This window comes from Carcharodon carcharias, chromosome 5, assembly GCF_017639515.1.
Source record: "Carcharodon carcharias isolate sCarCar2 chromosome 5, sCarCar2.pri, whole genome shotgun sequence".
NCBI lineage: Eukaryota > Metazoa > Chordata > Chondrichthyes > Lamniformes > Lamnidae > Carcharodon > Carcharodon carcharias.
In genome coordinates this window covers 134,054,009-134,066,106 of record NC_054471.1, presented here as the reverse complement: position 1 = coordinate 134,066,106, position 12,098 = coordinate 134,054,009, and the positions used below count along the sequence as shown (strand labels likewise).

The 12,098-nt window shown below is 48.4% G+C and overlaps 1 protein-coding gene across 6 annotated transcripts in view; it reads left to right on the top strand.

Annotated features, from left to right (window-relative positions):
• Nucleotides 1-12,098, top strand: part of tube1 (tubulin, epsilon 1) — a 52,279-nt gene that overhangs the window by 1,726 nt on the left and 38,455 nt on the right. For 5 of the 6 annotated variants that reach the window (XM_041188897.1, XM_041188898.1, XM_041188902.1 and 2 more), the window contains exons 2-5: nucleotides 10,231-10,304; nucleotides 10,768-10,820; nucleotides 11,073-11,133; nucleotides 11,488-11,603. In XM_041188897.1, the coding sequence (XP_041044831.1) occupies nucleotides 10,231-10,304; nucleotides 10,768-10,820; nucleotides 11,073-11,133; nucleotides 11,488-11,603 (304 nt within the window). Of the gene's footprint in view, nucleotides 1-5,808; nucleotides 5,863-10,230; nucleotides 10,305-10,767; nucleotides 10,821-11,072; nucleotides 11,134-11,487; nucleotides 11,604-12,098 lie in introns of those variants that run through there. The other variant, XM_041188901.1, reaches the window with a different exon arrangement.

The window sequence follows — 12,098 nt, the reverse complement described above, 5'->3', positions numbered from 1 at the left end:
AAGGACGGAGGGGCAGATTCCTGAGCAGCGGCTCTCTGACGATAGCCGCTACTCCTGACGGGGGAGAGCTGCGTCGTGAGGCGACCACTTTCCAGACTTTGATCAGGTCCTGGTAAAAGACGGGCAACGCCTGCAAGGAGCCACCGAGGCCCATCTGTTCTATAAACAGGAGCTGCACGTCATAATTCAGGCCGTGCACCTGAAGGAAGAAATACGTCGTCAGGGCACACCATCTAGGAGGAGGCTCGACGTAGAGGTATCGCTGCAGGGTCTGAAGGCGGAAAGTCGCCACCTGTGTGCGTAGGCACACTAGTGCCTGACCACCCTCCCTAAGCGGGAGACTCAGAACCTCGGCAGCAACCCAGTGCAATCTTTTTTCCCAGAAGAAGTCGACTAACAATCTCTGGATTCTTGCGACAAAGTCCGGGGGAGGGGTCAAAGTGACCAGCCGATACCACAACATGGCGGCGATCAGCTGGTTTATGACCAGAACTCGACCTCGGTAAGATAGTACTCGGAGCAGTCCTGTCCAGAACCGCAGGCGAGCGGTGACTTTCGTCTCCAGTTCCTGCCAGTTTGCCGGCCAGGATTCCTCAGCAGGGCAGAGATGAACCCCCAGGTAGAGGAGGCTGGTCCTGCTCCAGGTGAAAGGCCTGAGCTCCTCGGGTAGGGGATCCATCTGCCACTGACCGACCAGGAGTCCAGAACATTTACCCCAGTTGATCCTGGCAGAAGAAGTGACAGAGTAGACCTCCTGGCACTCGCGCATCCTCCGCAGGTCAGCTGGGTCACTAAACATAAGGAGCATGTCATCGGCGTAAGCCGAAAGGACCACCCCGATGCCCGGCCCGCGCAGAACCAATCCCGACAACCTCCTCCGCAAGAGGCGCAGGAAAGGCTCCACACAAATGGAATACAACTGGCCAGACAGGGGGCAGCCCTGACGTACCCCTCTCCCAAAGCGAAGGGGCGCCGTCAGGGACCCGTTAACCTTCACTAGACACTCCACGGCGGTGTACAGAAGTCGGATCCGGGCGACAAAATGCGTCCCGAACCCGAACGCGCGCAGAATTCCGAGTAAGTATCCGTGATCCACCCTGTCGAATGCCTTCTCCTGATCAAGAGACAGGAAGGCACTCGACAGACCAGCCCTCTGGGAATGGTGGATGATGTCCCGGACCAGATGGATGTTATCATAAATGGTTCGGTCCGGGACGGTGTAGGACTGGTCAGGGTGGATCATGTGGTCCAGCACGGTGCCGAGCCGAGAAGACATGGCTCGGGCGAAGATTTTGTAGTCCGTGCTGAGGAGGGAGACCGGGCGCCAGTTTTTAAGAAGGCGGAGATCCCCCTTCTTCGGCAGCAGAGCGATCACGGCCCTGCGCCACGAAAGGGGCATCTCCCCGGTAGCAATGCTCTCCCCAGGACCCCCGCGAAGTCGCTCCCCAAGACGTCCCAGAACGCCCTGAAGAACTCCACGGTCAGCCCGTCTAGTCCCGGGGATTTGCCCCTAGAAAGACCGTCGAGTGCGCCGGTCAGCTCCCCCAGACTTATAGGGGAGTCAAGCTTTCCGGCGCACTCCGGGCCGACCTGCGGCAGGTCCTCCCACAAAACTCTGCAAGCTTCCTCACTGGACGGATCCGGAGAGAACAGAGCAGTGTAGTAATCTCGGGCGATGGCCCTGATGCCCTCCGGATCCGAGACAAGGGATCCGTCGTCGGCCAGCAGCATAAAGAGCTGCTGACGGACCCCATGCCTTTTTTCCAGCGAGTAGAAGAAGGGGGAGCCGCGGTCCATCTCCTTGAGGAACCGGATCCGCGACCTCATGAACGCGCCCCGAGTCCTGACCAGTTGCAGGTCCCGCAGCGTGCCCTTCTTCTCATCGTACACCGACCGCAGGGCCGGGTCCGCATCAGGCTGACGGAGACGTGCCTCCAGGTCGAGCACCTCCTTCTCCAACTCCTCGACCCTGGATTTGCGTCTCGTTGTCGACCCCTTCGCGTACTCTTGACAGAAAACTCGGACGTGAGTCTTGCCCACGTCCCACCATAGCCTCAAGGAGGGGAAGCCTCCCCGCTTCCTTCTCCAGCCGGCCCAGAAGCGACGGAACGAGTCCAGGAACCGCTGGTCTTCCAACAACAGGTTATTAAAATGCCAGTACGCGGACCCCGTCCGAGCGCAGAACGAAGTGAGCTCCGCCCACACCAGACGGTGGTCCGTGCACGGAACCTGCTATATAGAATCAGCCGGAATGCAGGACACGTACGCCTTTGAAACGTAAAGGCGGTCGAGTCTGGACGCTCCGACTCCAGGTGACACAAAGGTGAACATGCTGGAGTCAGGATGGAGATTTCGCCAGACGTCCCACTAAATCGAAGGACCTGACCAGGTCCCGCAACTTACTCACACCTCGCTTGCAGTGCGGGGTACCGTGACGGTCCCGGACCCCGAGGGTGCAATTGAAATCCCCCCCGAGGACGACGCACTCGCCAGCGTCGATGAAGCAGAGATGAGTGGACACTTCTTCAAAGAAGCTCGCTTGCTGCTGCGTGCCCAGGGGAGCGTACACATTCACAAAGTGAAGCACCGCCCCCCCCCCCCCCAGACGCACAGTCAGGTGCAGCAACCGGCCTGGCACCGGCTCCTTGACCCCCAAGATCTCCGGCTGAAAATGCGGGGCCAACAAGATAGCCACCCTGCCCGAATTGGAGGCTAGGTGACTCATGTAGACCCCCCCTCGCCACTCCAGGAGCCACGTGGCTTCGTCTCCCGGAACAGTATGGGTTTCTTGCAGGAAGCACAATGCATACTTCCCGTCCCTGAGGACCGAGAAGTTCTGGAACCTGTGCTGTGCGCCCCTGCTGCCGCGGATGTTGAGGCTGGCTATAGTTGTCTTCATTGTCAAAAGGTACTTCAAACCTTCACCTTAAATAAAAAAGAGGAGGATTTTTTAGTCCTTCCTCTCCTTCAGGAGCCCAGCGAGAAACGTTTGGACCCTCCGCCGCGCTTTCCTATCCAACTCGAGAGCCTTGAGAGCCTAGCGAGTGGACCAAAACACCAGCGGAAACGAATGCCACCGGTCCAAGGCCAACTGAACCCTGTCTCGGCGACCGCGATGACTCGCCAAAAAAGTCCCGGAGTTCCCTTGGGGGGATGAGGGGGGAGTCAGTGGAGGGCACCAGGGGATCCACCGCCTCGCTTGAGAGCGACTCGGCGTAATCCCCAGCACTCACCACCGACACCCCGTCCTCCTCCGTGTCGTCGCCTCCAGCTTCCGACCCCTCCCCTGCATTGAGTACGGGGGCTGGTTTGGAGCTGCCAGCTGGCTCCACCTGTACCTCGATCCCACCCCCAGGATCAAGGCCAGAGGGGTCCTCTCTGGTCTCCTCTAAAGATTTTGGGTCAGAGGGCAGCGGCAGTTCTGATGCCCGCTCTCCTCCCGGCACCGGGTCGTCCGGGGAGCTCAGGACAAGCTCCTGACCTAAAAAGAAGAACGCCCGGTGCTAAGGTTTGGGAGGGAGCGGGAAGGCCTTCCTTATCACCGCCACCCAATGACCCGTTAACATTTGTTAAATTTTCAGAGCTACAGTCCCCTGACGAGCCAGAAGGTACCTCGGGGGTATTGAGTGTGTCCGAGTCGGGCACCACCTCAAGGGAGGTGCCCTCAGTGACTCCCGAGGGGCCCTGTTCAGGGGACTGCAGCAGGTTGACCGCGGGAACAGTGTTTGGTGTGGGGGTAGTGGTTTTGGATTCCCCCAGAGGACAGGGCGAGGTTTTACTTGGTGGAGACGCCACCACCTCTTCATCGGGGGAAGGGACACACCCAACTTCTTCAGTTTGGGCGTTGTCCACTTCCTCCTCCGAAGGATGACGTCTCTTCCGGGTCAGGCTGGGGGCTAGAGAGATCTCCATCTCTGAGGCCGCCTCCTCCTTGTCCAGCCCTCCCGGACACTCCACCCTCTGGGGTTTGGGTTTCTCTATAACCGGCTCGGGGTCCCGCGTCTTTTCCCCGCCGGCCCCGGGAGCACGCACAGGGACGACACCGGGCCCAGCACTCGGCACCGTAGCGCCCACGGGCCCGGGAGCACACGCGGGCACGACGCCGGGGCCGGATGTTATTTTTTCCCCCGAGCCGGTGCTTGCAGGTGTTTGGGGGGGTTGGGGGTTTTGGGGCATTTCAGGGGCCGCCTCCAGGTTTCGGGTCTTCCTCTGCGCCTTCTTACGGCGCGGGGGCTCTCCTTCCGCCTCACCGGCAGCCGAGATGGCAGTGGCTGCCGGTGTCGCCTCCCCTTGTGGGGAGGGAGATGGAGTGGTGGCGGGGGGAGGAGTGGCAGTGCCAGCCGCGGCCGCTTAGGTGGGGCTCGTGGCCTTGGAGGCGGGGCAGTTCTTCCTCACGTACCCCGCCTCCTTACAAGCATGGCACCGCACGCCCTCCGCGGTCCAGAAGACCCGATAGGCGGTCCCCTCGAAATCGATAGTAAAGGCCCCCACCAGGCACTGCTACCGGGCCAAGCGGACAAATACCTGGCGCCGGAAGGAGTACACATGGCGGAGGGCCGAGTCTTTGAGGCCGAGCGGGATTGGTGCAACCCCCGACCTGACCTCCCCCAGTTTATTAAGGTGGGGGAGGAGGAGCTCACTGGACAGAAAGGGCGTGATGTTTGAAATAATAATTCTCTGGGCGGTGGCCTCAAGGGGGTCCACCGCCAGAAAAGTCCCGCCCACAGTGAGTCCTTTTTGCAGGGCGAGGTGCACCGCCCGCTCAGACTTCAAGAAAAATATGGCCTTCCCATACATTTTAGAGGCCGCGACAATGGCTGAGGAGCTGGCGACCCCAGCCATAGCCTTTACGCAGGCCTCTATTGTCATTTCAGGGTGAGCATAGCTCTTTACCCCAAGGGCCCTGGTGAGGAGACAGAATGGCGACAGGGCAGCGGGAGCAGCAGGAGCCGCAGAAGCAGCCACCCCCGCATAGGCATTTTTTGTAGGCCCTGCCACCGGTGACAAAGCCGCCTCCACATTAGCCTTCGAGGGCCCGGCCACAGGAGATGTTGAACTGGCCTTAGGGCCAGAGCCACGCCCACCCTGGGAAGGATTGGCCATTTTTAAAATTTTTTAAAAAAATATATATATATTATATATATTGTTTGTTTTTTTTTTAATTATATATTTCCTCCCCAGGGAGGGGAGGGGGGGAGAAAGGTTGGAATAACCTCCCCTCTTTTACACAGGAGAGGAGAGGAGGGAGAGGAGTGAAGGACAGGGAGGCACAGGAGGGAAAAGGGAAAAGTCCAGGTGGGTGTCTTCAGTGAAAGGTGGAAAGTTGGGTGGGGGCCTGATGATCTTGCAGGGGGAGGCGATGTCTTCACCAGCCACCGCTGGCCTTACTGGGAAAGGGCTGGGTGGGGGGGGCTGGGTAGCAGAAAGGTGGTTTTAACCACACACACACACACACACCCCCCTCTCTTCCTTGCCCAAACCTTCCTGCAGTCTTCTTTCCTCCCCCTACCAAACACAGTCCTTTATTGCCCCCACCTTACACAAACAATAACGTTGGACACCCACCTAGGATGTTGTTTTTAGACACAGTCCTGGCCTCCTGGCCTTCCTGTCCTGAAGCAGCAACAGAAGCTGTTCTTCTTCTCTCCCTCTCTCTCCTTTTGCTCCACAGGGGCAGCGGCAGCAGCAGCAGCACACAGCAGAAGCAACCCCAAAAGCAGCAGCAGAAACAGTTGAAACACTGAGGAGCAGCAACACCAACACCACACACCTTCTCTCCTCAGTATCAGGATATCTTTTGGATGAAACCAATTAAACCAAATCAACAAAATGAGGACAAATCAAGCACAGCCCCTAATTCAGGTCAGCTGTAAAACTAAAGACAAAATTTAAAGGAAACTTACAACTTCAAACCAAAATGTGATTATAGGGGTCAATAAAACACCCTGGTCCCCGCGGTGCCCACCAAGCATGAAAGGCCTCAAGAGTGCCAGCAGACACCGCGTGCTCCCTCTCCAGGGACATCCGGCCGCGAACATAGCCGCGGAAGAGGGACAAACAATCGGGCGGGGCTTCCCCGTCGATCGCCCACTGCCTGGACCTGTTAATGGCCAACTTGGCCAGGCCCAGGAGCAGGTTCACAAGGAGGTCCTCCTCCTTCCCGACCCCTTTCCGCACCGGGTGCCCATAGATCAGGAGCGTAAAGATGTAACTCTTTTGAGTACAAGCCCGTTTCCATCTGTTTCAGATGAAGTTACATTGTTTCATAGTTTGCCATTGTGAGATTTGAACTCTTGATAATCTTTTAAATGAAAACCAAATCAACAAAATTGGGATAAATCAGGTTCAGCCCCTAATTCAGGTCAGCTGTAAAACCAAGAACAAAGTTTAAAGGAAACTTACAAACTTTAAATCAAAATGTGATTAAAGAGGTCAACAAAACACCCCAGTCCCCGCGGTGCCCACCGAGCACGGAAGGCCTCGAGAGTGCCAGCAGACACCGCGTGCTCCCTCTCCAGGGACATCCGGCAGTGAACGTAGCCGCGGAAGAGGGACAAACAATCGGGCGGGACTCCCCCGTCGATCGCCCGCTGCCTGGACCTGTTAATGGCCAACTTGGCCAGGCCCAGGAGCAGGTTCACGAGGAGGTCTTCCTCCTTCCCGACCCCCTTCCGCACCGGGTGCCCATAGATCAGGAGCGTAAAGATGTAATTCTTTTGAGTACAAACCCGTTTCCATCTGTTTCAGATGAAGTTACATTGTTTCATAGTTTGCCATTGTGAGATTTGAACTCTTAATCTTGGGCTTACAAACCCAGTACCATAACCACTTGGCTATTTAGGCCAAGTCTCGTCAGCGATTCAGCGTTCCCCACATAGGGTGCCTTGTTGAAGTTCACCCCTCCCCTGACTGCAATCAATTAGAAATCATTGAACTGACCAGAACTTCCACTCATGCCATTGGTGTAGTGTGTGGGTGAATACAAAAGGATTTCGTGATTTGATGAGAATGTGTGAGGGAGTCAGTAAGGTATGCACGCAAGAAACACCTTCCTGCATGTGGGTCTGTTACAGTGCACTTGGCTAGCCCCAGCTCTCTCGGCCTTGCACACCTGTTCTCTGTGGCTTACCAATTCAGGACGATTGGTGATGTGGTTGACGAGTTCCATTAGTCTTGCTGCAAGAACCTTGAAAAAGTTACACATTGCGTGAGTTGTAACTCGGTTTTTAGTGGCGTACTAACTTCATCATTACTGCTGAAAAACCTCTTTCGCCTTGAAGACTAATTTTAGGTTTGGCCTAAATAGCCAAGTGGTTATGGTACTGGGCTTGCAACCCCAAGATCAAGAGTTCAAATCTCACAATGGCAAACTATGAAACAATGTAACTTCATCTGAAAAACAGATTGAAGACTAATTTTATATTTGTGACTCAAATTTCTCCATTATGATAAAGTTACTCACATTTTAAAGATTTTTTTAATGTTTGTTTCTGATATTTCTATCTTAATCCCATGTGTATGTTCCAATCGTTTATTTCAACATATGTAAAATTTAATTAACAGTAAAGTATAATCTGTGCATTTACTCCCTGATTTGTGCTTGGCCTAAATAGCCAAGTGGTTATGGTACTGGGTTTGTAACCCCAAGATTAAGAGTTCAAATCTCACAATGGCAAGCTATGAAACAATGTAACCTCATCTGAATACAGATGGAAACGTGTTAACTCGAAAGAGTTACTCCCTGATTTGTGCTCTATGAGAATACTTTGATGTGATTAGCTGCTTTCCCTTGATAATAACTGTTTCTGGATGCCTGGAGATCCCCTTGACATCCAATTCAAACTTAAGTTAGGAAAGGGGAAATCACTACCACTTAGATCTTTGTGGATGTTTTGACCGCTTTCTTTAAGTTCAGTGGTGAGTGCTGTCGCTTTGACAATGACTGAAAGCTGGGCCAATATATTAAACCTAATGCTAGAGACAAACAATATTTATCTCAGACTGCTGAGAGAGAAAAAGTGCACTGATGGTCATTATGAAAGAATTAATGAATATTGGGAAGATAGATTATGATATCCATATTCAACAATAGTGGAAAAAACAGGCTTGGTAACTACTTCAGTTCCGTGTAAAATAATGAAATCAGTGATCAGGAGTGAACATGAGGATATACAGCAGACATCATTGCTTTAAAAGGAGAGGGTCTTGCCAGTTTGAATTCTTTGAAGAAGTGGCAATCCAAGTCATCTGGTAAACTCCACAGCATTGTGTGCTTAGACTTCCAAGTGGCAGCTAATGAAGTTTTGCATGAAAGTTTATTATTAATCTCAAAGCTTTGGGGGATATAGGCATAAGATTGTGTATAGATACGAAATTAGAAGGTTAGAAAACAATAGAGTGTTCATGTCAAGCTTCTGAGTAGGATGTCCCAGGGTTCAGTATGAGGATCATTGCTGATTCCATTTTTTATCAACCACTTGCCACCAGAAACTCAGTGCAAATTGGTCAAATTTGCAGATGATACTAAACTTAGTGTGCCCAGGCCTGGTTATCAAAAAACAAGAAGCAGTCAAACACTGGAGGCGGTGCTGAGTAAGGCAAGGATACTAATGCCCAAGGCTAAACTTTAAAACTACGGTTGAGAACCTTAAACCCCGAATAATTCCAGGTCCCGAACCTACACCTGAACAGCATCGCTCTTGCAACACTATTTTTAAATGTAAATTGACTGATTGGCCAGGAGGTGAGCTTAGCATCCATTTAGAGGCACCGAGCATCTCCAGGAGAAGGGAGCTGCCTTTCTGCTCATTAAAGAACCAAGAGCAAAAAAATGGCACAAAGTTGCCTTGGATACTAAGCCAATCCAGCACATGCTAACCCTTCAGATTTCACAAAAAAACACAGATGGAAACAAACTTTCTCTTGTCCCACAACAACCCTGACAGTTGTGCAATAACAGCTGTTTGGCTTCATCCAATAAGAAGATTGAAAACCCCATTCTGTTCCGGACAGGCTCCTTAACAAGTTCCTTAAGATTAAGGGATCATTAATTGGCAGTGAGCGGGTTTCCCATTTTCTACTTCCTGCAGGCTCTTTGAAAAATTACAATCTGTGATGGGATCTTGTGCTGTCCTTCCGGAACATAGTTTTCAAATTACGCTTGCACCCTTATCCTGCTCCCATTGGCCATTGAAAATCCAGCCCCTAATGTCAGGAGTCTGAATCATGTAGAAAGGTTAGAGAGACTTGAGATTTTGAACAAGATGTGGATGTGTTTGAGAGCTGCTCTTTAATGTGTATATAAGGTAATAAATTATATGGAAAAGGTTAATCAGCAATAGTTCCTTAAAATGAACATTGTGAGCAGGACACAAGTTCAGACTAGTAAAATGTAAATTCAGTGATGTCAATGAATGATAATGAATGAATGAAGATTGATGAATTGCTCATGATGCTGAACAGTCCTGGAAAGTTTCACTCAAACTAGTGGAAACCACTTGATCTCATCCCAACGTCACCCTGGTGTGCAGTAGGGGTTGAAAAAGAGGCAAGCAGCTAGAACACCTTAGTGATCTGATTCATTCTGTTTTTGCAAGGCCATATAGTTGCCTTATACTGATGATCCATATTGCTTCTAATTTTGTTCCAAATGGTTTGCTGCTTTCTGGCTAACCTCCGACTGCACATTACGCATTAGGCATGATCTACAAAGTAATCAGTATAGCCTGGAATATTTTGCAATTTTCATTTGTTATAGTTCGGTGGACCTACTGGCATGTGACCAATGATGCAACATGAGTTCAACTGGATAGATTCTAAAACTTTCTAGTTTGGATCATGTCTTGTCACATGCCAATGTGCATATCCAGTGAAGCTCTGAGTTTTACCACCCAGACTACTATAGCATTAAACACATTTGGTGGCACATGTTCACAGTACCTGTACTTGGACAGGTCCTGAAGTTGGAGAATCTTTGAGTCTTACAATTTTGGTAAGCTTCATGCTACAATGAATGTAATATTGAGATAAAATTCATTTAAAAGTAATATATGTTACTTACAATCTTAAAATGATGAGTTTAAGGAACCAGTTGATCTTTTCTCTTTCCCTCCTGACCTATGCTTCTGAATAAGTGTGATAAACATAGATTGTGATGGGAATCAAAAAAAATCTTTCTATTGGTGTTTTACATTTTTGCAAACAGTAATCTTATATTTTCATTCTTTTTAGTTGGCCAATGTGGCAATCAAGTTGGCTGCAGATTTTGGGACTTGGTTTTACGGGAACATGCAAATGTGAATAAGGTAAATAAGTAGGAATGCTTATGATTTACTAAATGTAGAAATGGAAATAGGCTTCCACGTCACTTGAGTGAGGTATTAGAGGACATCTCGAACCCATGGGATTGCACCCGAATGTAACTTGACTTTCGGAGAGGAGGGAGAAAATATTTGTAAACAATACTATATATTCAAAGTACTGAAAACTTTGAATTGCTGGTATGATTTGTTAGGTTGTAAATTAATAAAATTAAATTATCACTACCTCCACTCTCCTTTGAGAGTTTTCAGCAAATTAAGCAGTGTACTCTTCCTGATCTTGCTACCTCTATCTTAAAGAAATGGCTTTTATTGATCAAGATTTGTTTACTGTTTTCAATATTTAGAAGGAGTTGGTTAGATTTTATAATAGATGGTTGGACTTTGCTGCCAATATCATTGTGAAATGGTTTAAGAAAAAACATTGCTAATTCTGTTTTTAATTTAGAAAGGGATCTATGATGAAGCACTCAGTAACTTCTTTAGAAATGTGGATACAAGGTAAGCAATGTAATTTTACATAAGGCTCTTAAAATTGAAAATATTGTGAAGTCCACTACATTTTCTTGCCTTGGAGATTTAATATACACTTCAAATCGCACCAACCAATGACAGTATAAAAGATAATCACCAATGTCATAAATTAAACCCTATTTCATAGTGGCAGTTTTGCTATTGTGATGTAATTTTATTTATAGTTATTTATTTATTCCAAAAACAATTAATTATGTTTATGAATCTGTTATTTTGCAGATCTATGAATGGAGATGATATAAATCTTTCCAAAGGAATAATTCGATCTCTCAAAGCTCGGGTAAATTTTTTGCATCCATAATAGTGTACAATTATAACAATAATTTAGCATAGCAGCGAAGTAGTAATTGCATTTTAGACTGCAAGCATTTCTTAATGTATGATTAATTTTGTGAAGGGAAATTTCTAGAGTCGGGAAAAGGATGTGATGAACTGATACTTGTAGAGATTCTGCTGCTGATTCTATTTTGAATTGGTAGTAGTTTTTGTTTTGCAATTCAAATATTACTTCATCCATTTGTCATGGTTTAATATCATCTAAATTTAATTTAATTTAACTTATTCAGATCATAGTTGGATCTGACTAAATTGTATGTGGAAATGGAATTTACTGTAAGTTTTTTTTGCCTTCTAGGCAGTACTCATTGATATGGAAGAAGGTGTCGTTAATGAATTACTTCAGGGTCCACTGAGGGATGTTTTTGACAGTAAACAACTTATAACAGACGTATCTGGTTCTGGTAATAATTGGTAAGGCTTGTAATAATAATAAGAAAAAAATCAAAATTTTAAGTAAAGACTGTTGGACCTATTAGATCTCATCCCTCCCAGCCTGCATCTAACTACATTTTGCACGCTCCTAATGTTTTTGTTGGTACTATTTATCTGGTAAGCCTTTTGAGTTAGGATTGTTTAAATAAATATTTTTATTAAATTTAGTTTTTACTTCTTTAATTCATATATTTTTGTTCTCTTGTCCTGACCTAGCATAAAATAATATTCTAGTTCATTTTATGTGTATGATTTAATACTTATATACTTTACATAGTTTAATGATGTTCTCCCCACTATTCTTCTCTGTAGACTTTGTCTAAACTTTCCTTGCAACTTGTTGTGTTTGTTTATGTTTGTTGTTTTTCTCTATAACCTCCCTCCCGCATGCATCCCTTATGAGATGTGGGGACCAAAATTGTACATAGTAATTCTCAATTTGGTCTGAGCCACACTTTATAAAGCCTCAGCACA